The sequence below is a fragment of the Choloepus didactylus genome, chromosome 17 (genome assembly GCF_015220235.1).
Source record: "Choloepus didactylus isolate mChoDid1 chromosome 17, mChoDid1.pri, whole genome shotgun sequence".
NCBI classification, from domain to species: Eukaryota; Metazoa; Chordata; class Mammalia; order Pilosa; family Megalonychidae; genus Choloepus; species Choloepus didactylus.
The window spans coordinates 52,604,212-52,616,666 of record NC_051323.1 but is presented as its reverse complement, the minus strand read 5'-3'; the positions used below and the strand labels follow the sequence as shown (position 1 = coordinate 52,616,666).

General features: G+C 42.8%; 1 protein-coding gene across 4 annotated transcripts in view; it reads left to right on the top strand.

Moving 5' to 3' along the window:
* The window catches only part of TMEM178A (transmembrane protein 178A), a 297,669-nt gene that overhangs the window by 231,705 nt on the left and 53,509 nt on the right, over positions 1 to 12,455 (top strand). Inside the window, exon 1 of one of the 4 annotated variants that reach the window (XM_037807761.1) lies at positions 8,115 to 8,444. The exons of 1 other annotated variant lie outside the window; for it this stretch is intronic. In XM_037807761.1, coding sequence (XP_037663689.1) covers positions 8,393 to 8,444 — 52 coding nt within the window. In that variant the 5' untranslated portion in view covers positions 8,115 to 8,392. Of the gene's footprint in view, positions 1 to 8,114; positions 8,445 to 8,915; positions 9,346 to 12,455 lie in introns of those variants that run through there. 2 more of the 4 variants (XM_037807760.1, XM_037807762.1) reach the window with 2 other exon arrangements.

The following is a 12,455-nucleotide window of genomic DNA, read 5'->3' as shown; positions in this document are numbered from 1 at the left end:
TGGTACTGTGAACAGTTGATTGTATACCATAGATTGTTGTATTGTATGTGAATATATCTCAATAAAACTGAATTTAATTTAAAAAAAAGGACATGAACAGATACTTGCACACTGATGTTCACAGTGACATTATTCACAATTGCCAAAAGATGGAAACAACCCAAGTGTCCATCAACCAATGGATGGAAAAACAAAATGTGGTATATAAATACAATGGAATATTACTCAGCTGTAAAAAGGAATGAAGATCTGGTTTATGTGACAACATGAATGAACCTTGAGGACATTATGTTGAGTGAAATAAACCAGAAACAAAAAGACAAATATTGTATGGTCTCCCTAATGTGCACTAATTATACTGAGCAAACTCTTGGAGTTAAAATCTAGAGTTTAGAATGAGGATAGAGAATGGGGAGCTGATGCTTAATTTGTACAGAATTTTTAATAAGGTTGATTATAAATATTTGGAAATGAATAGAGATGATGGTACCATATTACTCTAAGTGTAATTAGCAGTGCTTCATTATGGGTGTGATTACAGTTGAAAGGGGAAGTCTAGTGTGTGTATGTCCCTAGAAGGAAAGCTAGAGGATAAAACATGGTGTTCTAGTTTGCTAATGCTGCAGGAATGCAATACACCAGAAATGGATTGGCTTTTATAAAGGGGGTTTATTTGGTTACACAGTTACAGTCTCAAGGCCATAAAATGTCCAAGGTAACACATCAGCAATCGGGTACCTTCACTGGAGGATGGCCAATGGTGTCCGGAAAACCTCTGTTAGCTGGGAAGGCACGTGGCTGGTGTCTGCTCCAAAATTCTGGTTTCGAAATGGCTTTCTCCCAGGACGTTCCTCTCTAGGCTGAAGTTCCTCAAAAATGTCACTCTTAGTTGCACTTGGGGTATTTGTCCTCTCTTAGCTTCTCTGGAGCAAGAGTCTGCTTTCAATGGCCATCTTCAAACTCTCTCATCTGTAGCTCCTGTGCTTTCTTCAAAGTGTCCCTCCTGGCTGTAGCAGCTTGCTCCTTCTGTCTGATCTTATATAGTGTGCCAGTAATTTAATTCAGACCCACCCTGAATGGGCAGGCCAGCACTTCCATGGAAATTACCCAATCAGAGTCATCACCCACAGTCGGGTGGGGCACATCTCCATGGAAACAAAGAATTACAATCTAATTAACACTGATAGGTCTGCCCACACAAGATTACATCAAGGATAATGGCCTTTGGGGGGACACAGTACATTCAAACTGGCACACATGGGACTGTATAACATAGTGAACCCTGTTGTGGATGATGACTGTGGGTAATTGTAAAAATATAAGAATGTTCTTACATGAATTGGAACAAATGTACATCATTCTTACAAAGTGTTAATATTAGGGTGGTATATGGGGAAAATACAACTAATGCAAACTATGGACAGTAATATGCAATATTCTTTCATCAGTTGTAACAAATGTACTTTACTAATGCTAAGTGTCAACAATAGGGTGGTATAAAGGGTATGGGGCTTTTATTTTTGGAGTAATGAGAATATTCTCAAATTGACTGTGGTGGTAAATGCCGAACTTCATGCATATACCGAGAGCCATTGATTGTACACTATGGATGGATTTGTATAGTGTGTGAATAAAACAGTTTTAAAGTAATAATAATAATAATAATAATAATAATAATAAAGCTGGATCTCTACCTTGCACATTAATAAATTCCAGATGGATCACATATACATATACATATGCCAATACATACAAAACACAATAAAAGATTAAAAAAAGAACATGATGATTTCTCATAGTTCTGAATGCCCATCATTTCCACAATATTATAGACAATTGATGTTTCTACAGTCCTTATGGTAGGTCTCCAGCTCTTCATTAGGGTCCAGTTCTTGGGAGAATGATGTTCTGTAATGCATCAATGATCCTGGCCTGAGAATGTGGACAGTCACCAAATATTGTTGGAGACATCAATGACAACAGCAGTCATTTAAATATTGAACACTTATCAAGTTAGCCTTTATGTTCAGTATATTAATAAGTACTTTCTATTCATTATGTGTTTTAATTCACACAACACCCCCAAGAAGGATATTATTATGTGTATCCCCATTTCACAGACATGGAAACAGAAGCTTGGCTAGGCTAGGTAATTGCCCAAAGTCACACTAGAATTTGAATCCAAGTCTCTCTGACTCCTCACACAGGCTTTATATTGCCCTGTCACTATGCCATCATAGAATATGATGAGACTCCTTGGCTTTGGGGGCATTTTCCTGGTTTCTCTCCTACTTGCTTTGTCTGTCTCTTTTGTGGTGCTTCCTCCTTCAGTAGAGCTCTAAATGCTGGAATGCCTCAGAGCCTAGACCCAGAGCTCTTAATTTTCTAACTACAGATTCCCATAAGCAATCTCATTTAGTCCAATGAGTTTAAATACCTACATGCATATAACACCTATTTGCTGATATCTCCAAAATCCAAATCTCCAGTCCAGACCACTTCCCTTCCTCTCAGATTTGCATATCCAACTGCTTAACCAACTGAAACATCTAAATGGCATCTTAAACTTAACATATCCCAAACAGTAATTTTTACTTCTCCCAAGGATGCTTCTCCTCTGGTCTTCCCCACCACAGTACATGGTTCTACCATCCAAGCACTCAAACCAGAAATATAGCTATGGTTCTTGATTCTTCCTTTCCCTCCTCTGGACTCGCAGTAACCCTGTGAGTTCAAACTCCAAAGTATGTCTGGAGTTACTCATTTCTCTCTTGTCTCCACTACTGTAACCTTGGTCAAAGCTACCATAACTTCTTGCCCAATCCAATTGTCACATAGAAGTCTGAGTGGCATGTAAAACAATGAATCAATTCATGTCCGTCCCCTGCTTATGCCCATTCCTCCTTAAAGTTTTCCTTTTGACTAAAATGCAAATTCCGTAGGATGGTCTGCAACTTCATCTCATATGCTCTCCTCGTTCACTGCTCTCTAGCCACAGTGGTCTCTTTTCAGTTCCTGACTGAAACTTAGCTCTTTCGTGCCTCAGGACCTCTTGCACTGGCTGTTCCTTCTACTGGAAATGTTCTCTCCCTTGTTCTTGACATGACAGGCTCATTTCTGCAGGTCTCAGCTTAAGATTTCCCCTGACGATTCTACCTAAAGTAGACCAACTGCTTAAGTTATTGTTTATGACATCGCCCTTTCATTTCATTTGTAGCACCTAAAATATGCGACTGTTTTGTTTAATTGTTTCTTGTCACTCTTCCCCATCAGAGATGCTTTCCTATTCATCCAGTGTCTCTGGTACCTAGCACAGTGTTTGGTCCAATAAATGTTGATTGAAGGAATGAGAATAGTAGTGCCCCCTCTGGTTTAAATAATATAAGTTATATGCAAAAATCATGTGCCATTAATAAATTATGAAGCCCTTTGTATTTATGACATTTAAATTGTCATATTTATTTAAGTAAATATGACTAGGGTTCTGAGTTTTCCGAGTGTTTACATGGATGGAGTAGAGAAGAAGAGGAGGCAGTGGGGGTGGATGTGAGAGGAAACATATTCATCATGTGATAATTCATCATTAATCCTGTGAGACACATGGACATCCCTGTTTTTCAGAACTTAGGTGATTCACACAAGTTAGGTAACTTGCTAACGGTGCCTAAGTAGGAAGCGGGTGGAGGGTGGTCTGGGATCCACACGTGATCTCTCTCTGACAGCCAGTGCCTTACCCGTATCATGATGCCTTTCAGCAGACATGGCTGAGAGAGGAGATCTGCAGTTAAAAGAGGAGATTCCTGGAAATACCGACTGTTCCGTTTATGAGGCCAGTGTCAAAGCAGCTGTGAATTGGAGAGACTTGGAGATCTCACTTACAGCCAGTTCTGTCTTGGATGTCAAACATGACCTGAGTGAGCTGAATTGGACCCCAAATCAAAAAGACCCCACCAAACACGCAGATGAGCTTGGAGTACAGTTAGGTATGGCAATTAATGAGTCACCATCTGCTAAAGCATCACACTCCGAGTGGGACTAATATGGCTATGGCTTTCTTTGAATGTATTTTCCCACCATATGTGCTTGAAGGCTCCAAAAAGGAAACAGCTTAATCCAGGAATGTGAAAAATAATGGTGACATTCTGTGGTGTGTCAGTGAAATGAGAAACTTATCAGGAACTGTCTATTTTGAGGGTTTCATGGTATTTTGTGGTTCCAGGCTTCTAGATGGTGACAAAATGGCACTGCCAAGATGACTTACCACTTGCGTGGAGAATAGATGAGCACCAGGATATGTGCTAAAATTTACTTTTGGCTTTGCCCTGAACTAAATTGACACATACAGAAAAGATCCCTTTTCCTCCGAGCCCTGACTCAGGGAGCATCTTTTCTACTTGGCTTATCCATGTTCTGTCCAATGGAAATTGATCTCGCTGTACTAGGTTTTCCTGTTGCATTTTGTTCATATCTCTGTGATCACGCTCATCCCAGGCTACTCCTTCACGGTGGCCTCCTTCCTGCTTGTCTTCCTCCTCCGTTAACCTAAAGCTATCCGAGAGTACAGACCAGTCTTACTCATTTTTGCGTAATCCAGTAGGACCTAGCACAATAGCTTTTACACTGGAGGTGTCCAATATATGTTGTTGAATTAAAATGAAGTTGTTTTAGTAGAAAACCGAGAGTGATGACTTTAACAAAGGACACCTCAAATATTTGCAGAAGAAATGACATATTGTAGATCAACTACATAATTGCCTGAAAAAAAATTCTGTTCTTACCAAGAAAAAATTTCACTCTTTATGAAAGCCAGTATGTGGTTTTAGTTAAACTTCACAGTCTAAATTCTGCAGAATACAAATGTTTGAAATAAAGAAGGCTATTGCTTTTGATCTCAGCACTGGGGAGAAAGGGTGAATGTCCTTTTAGTCTAGCATAGGTATGTCAATAAATCATTGCCATAGCTTTGTGATAATTGGGGATCTTTGTGTGTGTGCATGGACCTTTTTATAAGGAATATATTTATTTAAGGAATTTCATGAATGTTAAGAGAAATACAATGAATGTCATAAAGCACTTACATATTATGGTGTGTTTGGAAAAGAGAAAAGCATTTTGTTTTCTAAATATTTAAACATGGCCATCACATCGGTTGGGATGTTTAAATGCTATAGGAATACTGGCAGTAAACAAAGAAGGACTCTCTTACTTAGAAAGGGGAACTGGAAGCTGAAGGGTGACATAGAGTAACATTTGAGGAAGATGCATTTGGCAACAATGTCCAGGATAGCTGCAAGAACGGTTGATCCTGGAATCACGGGGACCAACGAGGAAGCCATAATAGTTATCCAGGTGTGAGATGGTAAAAGCATGGAAATAGCAAGGGGAAGAAATGTAGAAAAGGAAATGGATATAAAAGATATTTTAAGAGAGAAATCACTATGTGTTTGTGAATGAGATAGCTAATTTAAAAATATTGAGTCTGAGAGATATGAGTGACTTAACACCAGAGAGAGGGGCAGAGGGGGAAAAAAGGGGAGAGAAGGGTGGGAGGGAAAGAGGGAGGGAGGGAGGGGGGAAGAGAGAGAGAGAGACAGCGAGAGAGAGAGGAACTGGGAGGGACAGCTGGACCACAGGGAAATATGTGAGTCTAGTTTTGATCATCTTGAGTTCAATAGTACAGGTAGAAATTCTCTGGCTCTATCCCTGTCATTTAGGATACTGCTGTTCTCTAACAAATGCACTGGGGACATCAGGAGTGGAGATGGCAAAGAGAAATTTAAGACAAGCAAAGTTTGGAAACACTGAGGCCACAGAACAGCCAAAGCTGAGACGTGCCAAGTGTTGTTGCTGGATATTTGATCTCCCATCATTTTCACTCCCTGCCAGGCTACCTGCCCTCACACGCCAGCTGAATGCTGCCTTAGACTTCTGCTTCAGCTCATCAGAAGTAGCTAGCTGGTAGTCATTAGAGCATGTCAACTTCATGATGAAAAAATGTAGGAAAAAAAACCAAAATGCTTATTTTACAGTAGTCCAAAATATTGAAGCCTCCAAATTTGTGCAGAAGAAACATATATCAAAGAAGTATATTCTGAATATAATGCCAGGATCACTGATATTATCCTCTTGGCAAAGTTGAACTCAACCTTTGAGAACTAACTTAGAAGTCACTGACCCATGTAGCTTTCCTGACTTCCCCAGGCAGTAGGTCATTTCATCGTCCAAGTTCTATAGCACTTCCATTACAGCATTTGCTTCTTGTTCTATGTCTGTCACATGCCACTAGACAGGGAACATCTTAAAAATGGAAGCAATTTTTCATCTTTGCATTCCCAAACCCCTAACATAGTGCAGGTGAGTGGGAGATATTTCATTGTTGGAAATAACCAAAAGAAAAAAATTTAACACATGGATGAAGCAATGTGCAGTTGCTGTAGCAAAGCCTGTGTACACATCATATGTCACATCACTGCCAATGCTGTGTGTGCTGCACCAGCAGAGACGACGTGCTCATTATGCACTGCTGGCCCGTATTTGTAATGTGTGACATTTTTTATGAAATACTGTCAAGGGTAATCCATCATATAGTAACCTTTGGATTATATGCTGAGACTGGTCTTAAACATAGATATAAATGGACTTCAAGGATAATGCTATTTTCTAAGAAGGCAATGATGAAAGAGTTCTGACTAGGAAAATGAGGCAGAACATTATTTTCTTTTAAGTTAAACAGAAGTGCCTGAAAAAGAGGTTTCTCTCTGTCTAACTTCAGGTGGGGACAGGATTATTGTGTGCAGATGATCAGGAGACTCTGAAATGTTGCTGAATATCTGTGTCTTTTAGTATATTCGTGTTTGTAAAGGGGGTGAAGACTTGCTAAAGGTTCCTTGGACTCGCAAGATTTGTAATAAATTTATCTCAAAACGCACAGTTTAAAATAAAAGGACACATGATAAGTTGAGTCAATTTCAGTTAAAGGTATTCTCTCTGGGTGTATCTATAAAGATCTAGGATTTTACACATATTATAAAGTATAAATAAAAGAAGGTTTCTAAGCCTCATCATTTTTGTGTAAATCCAGATAAGACTCCTTTGATGAGCTTAGTGTTTCCTGTTAAGGAAAAGCTTATAGGTGAGAAGAACATTGAAATTATAATTCTTTGTCTTCCTTAATTAGACTAGAACTCACCATAGATCTTGTTGAAGCTGTGAGAAAATCCAAGCAATAATTCACATTGTCAGGTCAGCAGAAATGGGCACCGGGGTCCATTATGACTGAAAGATTTGCTAAGTGATCTATCTATGAACTGAACAGCACACAAGCAGTACACTATCTTCAACCGAAACATACCCTCTAAGGATTGTGAGAACAAACAGCAATGAAAATAAATCTGAGCAAGATTCTTACACTACCTTTACAGATGTCACTCGAGAGGAAATACATAAATCACATTCATGCCTATTGATGTAGGGTACTAATTAATAAGTCCCATTAAACTGTGGAGTAATGACAGTTAGCATCTAATGAATGCCTCATGATCTCTTGGCCATTAATATTTCATAGCCTAAGAACCCAAGGATTGCCATTTCTGGTTTCATCCAGAATGGTTTTCTGTCTCTGACAGTGGTGCCAAGGGCCCAAAGTGGCACAAGGGTATTGTACCTCTGTTGTAAAGACCACACGACATAAGGCAATTAACTCTTTCAGTACCCAGGTCCTAACATTTCCTTCTGAGGAAATATGAATCTGCCTGTCATTCTCAGAATTAACATCTGTAACTGCCAGTGCCATGGAAGGATAGAACCGAGTTGAAATGTTGACTTCTGTGTGTGACACTGCTCCGTTGTTGATCCTCCCAGCCCATGCAGAAACTTGCACAGAAGAAAATCATTACTTTGATTCATTACTGGAGGCTTGCTTTATTCAAAGGCAATAATCACCTTGCAGAGCAGGTGCCACAGCAAGGGTTTATTGATTCTGTGCTCTTCTAGAAATTCAAGGGGGCCGTCACTCTGGTGAGAGATGGAGGTGGTCAACGGAAATAAAGTGCCTCTCAGGAGGCTGAAATGAATAGGAGAAAATCTCTGACCATGATTCAATAGCTCCAGTGACACTGGGTGGCTTTTCTTTCAGAAGAGGGGCTGAAGCAGAAAGAATGCTTTGAGGTTGCACTGGCGATTGAGAGGGAAAGAGACAGCAACGATTGCTGCCAAGAGGTCCAAGAGGCTGCGTCCTTCAGGCGGCAGAAGAAAGAGTCTTTAGTTCCAGACCAAGATTCCAAAGAGTTAAATCCCACGCAGCCCGACCTGGATGGGTTTGCTCCTGGCTACAAAAGGGGGCACTGATCAAAATAACTTGAACAAGTGACAAGATTGAGACTGATGTTGGTGGATGGCTTTTAAGGTCGTTGGAGCAGAGAGAACAGGAAGCCCTGAGCTCCAGGGTAGGTCCAGAGCTAGATGCAAAAAGGGTAACGGAGCGGGAGGAGAGGGACAAAATAAGTGGGAAAAGACATCAAGAGTTGAAGGAGAGTAAGGGGAAAGCAGGAACAAGGTTAAGGGCAGAGAGGAGTGTAAGAGAGAGGTGAGGGCGGCGAGGGGGGTCGCTGGAGAGAAGGGTGGACTGTTAGATCAGGAGGTAGGGAGAGGGGCGAGGAGCGCGAGACGGGGTGAGGGGCGCAGAGTGGGGAAAGGGGGCTGGAGCACAGGGGGAGGGCAAGAAAGTGCGAGCGGCGCGGGGGAGCGTGAGCAGACCCGGGGCCGGGGAGGCGGCGGGCGGGCGATCGGAAGGAGCTCTAAGGAAGGGGTCTCGGGAACCTGCGGGTCTGGGAGCTGAGGGCGGGGAGGCCGTGGGAGGGAGTGGGGGACGGGTGGGGGAAAGAGGGCGGGAGCGCGGAGGAGAGCCGAGGCCAAGTGCATTGTGTCTGGCGGCGGCGCGGAAAGCCATGGAGCCGCGGGCGCTCGTCACCGCGCTCAGCCTCGGCCTCAGCCTCTGCTCCCTGGGGCTGCTCGTCACGGCCATCTTCACCGACCACTGGTACGAGACCGACCCCCGGCGCCACAAGGAGAGCTGCGAGCGCAGCCGCGCCGGCGCCGACCCCCCGGACCAGAAGAACCGGCTGATGCCGCTGTCGCACCTGCCGCTGCGGGACTCGCCCCCCCTGGGGCGCCGGCTGCTCCCGGGGGGCCCCGGGCGCGCGGACCCCGAGTCCTGGCGCTCGTTGCTGGGGCTCGGCGGGCTGGACGCCGAGTGCGGCCGGCCGCTCTTCGCCACCTACTCGGGCCTCTGGAGGAAGTGCTACTTCCTGGGCATTGACCGGGACATCGACACCCTCATCCTGAAAGGTGAGCGGCGGGCGCGCCCTGCGCCCTGGGCGCCAGCGCGGGGAGCGCAGCCCGCGGCTCCCCAGGGGCGCTCTGGTCCCCGCGGCCACCTCCCCGCCGCGGCTCGGCGCGCAGCTCCCGGCACATTCTTTCATCCTTCCTTGCCGACTTCTTTAGCCTTCTCCCTTTCTTCTTTCCCTTTCCTCCCTTCTCTCTCTCCCCCTCTTCTCTCTTTCCAAGACCCTCTTATCTGCTCCTTCTTTTCTTCCTTCCCCATTCCCCCAAGTCTGCGCTTTTTTGCACAACCCGTGCTCCCCCGCCTCCCCTATCTTCTCCTTTCCTGCGATTGCCTCCCCCCTTATCCCTCTTTTTCCTCTCCTTTGGTCCTTCGTTGTCTTTGTAACCTGACTCGGAACGCAGGTGTGTGTTTTCTTGACGCTGCTTTAGGATAACAGTCAAAAAGACTTAATCTTCCCCAGTCAGGCTCCTTTGCTCAAGTTGTGCTTTCCTTTTGGAAATAACCCTTGGAATAAAAGTGGTGCAAACCTCAGAAGAGGGGAAAGGGCTTTCTCTTGTATTGTGCTTGGGTTGGCTTCAGACTGGACTGATGCATGCATCCCAGCTGGGCGTGCTAATGTAATGGGGAGCTAAGAAGGCTGGAGCAACCTTCCTTCGCATATCCGGGGTGTCAAGGTGTGTGTGCATTTGACCTTAGGTGCCCTTAATGCATGGGTGGAGGCAGCTGTATGCAGATAGGACACCTCCTTTTTCAATCTTCCTGGTTAAGTCCCTCACACGAACGGCAGTGTGGAGGTACCCTAGCCAGAGCAGAGGAGAGAACCTGCCTAAGTTCTTTAAAATAGAGCTTTCCAGACTTGCACATGCTGTCTCTATAAAACCACTCTCTCTTATGGCTGTGATACCTGTATGCCTGTATGGTTGGTTTTGTTGTTGTTTTGTTTTGTTTGTTATTTGGCTGGGAGTTGTAGCGCATGGATTTGCTCTTCCGTAATATATGCAACACCTGGCTCCCATGCCAGTAATCATTTTGAATTTTGTTTTAATAATCTCAGGCATGTAAAAATATTCAATGTGACAATTTTATTTGTAAGGATTCCTTCTAACTTTCAGAACTTGAACAAAATATAAAATTTTGTTCTCTGAGATTCAAAAAAATAATAAACCTCCTTTCTCTTGGACTTTTCATTGCAAAAAAGAAAAAAAAAGCCCCAGATCAGTGCATACAGTAGTTGGGAGCTTAAAAGCAAATCAACAGATTTCTGTTGAATTATAGCTTGGAGTGAAATTACATAGAAAGGAGGGGTTAATAATGTATCGGCCTTCAGAATCTTGTTAGTTGGCATATTCTTCATTTCTCAAACATGTCAACTTCCTCCTTCCCATGGCTAGCTCAGTTGGGGACTGCCATCCAAAATCTGTCTGTACATGGAAGGATTCCAGCACTTTTAGGGGAATCAAATACAGTAACCTTCCTTTGGGAAGTGCACCTTTTTCTTTCCTCTCCTACCTTGCATCCAAATCTATTTCTCCTCATGAAGATGCTGCATAATTAATTCTGATAGTAGCATAGTACATGAGCAAACTGTTAAAGCTGAATTTGGAGGCTCAGTTATGGAATGCTCATTTAGGCAAGGCAATTTTGAAAGCTAAGCAGAGTAGTCTGTCTTTGGAAATGACAGAGCTGCATTTCCTTACACTCTTTCTTTGCCTAGAGTATATGAGTGCATGTAAATTGGATACAGAGTAATGCCCGGAAGAACCAGGGCAAGTCCAACCCAACAGCAGGGGAGGGACCCCCACAAAGATACTGCATACCCCCACTTCTGGGAGTGTCATGGCTAGCAGTCCTGAATCAAATCATCTTAGAGGTGGAAGGGACATTAGAGGTCATTGAATCCAACCTTCCACCCATTGTTCTAACTCCCTTCTATGTCTTTCTGACAGATGGTTGTCCAGCCCAGTACTTCCATAAGACAGAACTCAAATACTATTTAAAAGAACTGTATCTTATGAGTCACAAATGCATATTTTAGATGGTATTTTAGATTTTAAAAATCTCAGGCTTATAATATTGATGGTATTTAGCTGATCCTTTGTGTAGAACACTAAAAAGTTCCAGGTTGTAATCAGAAGACCGTGGGCTTCTTTACTGGCTCTGCTGCTAAATTGCAATGTGTCCAACGAGTGTCCAAGCCAACTTGGCTCTCAGTTTCCATGTCTGTAGTACTGGTAAGGCTGACGGTTCTTTAGGGAATTTTTTTAGTTGTAAAATCCATCATACTTGTAATAATAACCATGTAAACTTAGTTTCTTGGGAAGTTAATGAGGCTGACACTATTAAGAAATGAGGGGTTTGGAGAAAAGGACAGACACTAGTACATTAGAGGATCATAATCAATTGGTTTGGAGACGGTCAAAAATGCCTCGAGTGCTCTTAACATCCCCGCAAATCTACCTTGGGCTAGTTACTTACCTCTTCTGGGGCTCAGTTTCATCATCTATGAAATAAATGGGTTGGTCCCTAATGTTTTAAAAATCTATGATTTTATGAATAACTTGAGAAAGGAAAATGCCACTAATATATTCATTTCTCAAAAAGATGATTTTGGCACCCATATTAGATAAACATTATCCCCCTTTGTTTTGGCATCTGATATTAATGGCAGCAGTATGAATTTCTTAAATGAGCCATTAAGAACTTGAAATTGACATCACTTCTAATAAATATAAATGTGAGTAAATAGAATCCCAAGTTCTATTCTTACTTTCTTCTCTGAATTACCCTGTTTATGAGCCCTAACATCATTTTTATTTTAGGAAATGAAGAAAAGTAGACTCCAGTGGGAAGGTGGGGTGGTGTGGGAAAGGAGTACTAGCACCACCTGGGATATTTAGTGGGCTGTCAAGAGTAAGGGAGGTTAGCCTGTATTCGTGTGGGCCTAGAGGGCAATACCAGGAGATGGGCAAAATATGCAGGGAGGAATGCGCAGAGCTGATGATATAGAAAACATTCTCAAAATTGGAATTATTTGCCTTTTCTATTAATAGAAGCCAGACAAGTATTTCTGAGATGTAGAGGAGATATAAGCATACCATGGTGGCAAGGGGAG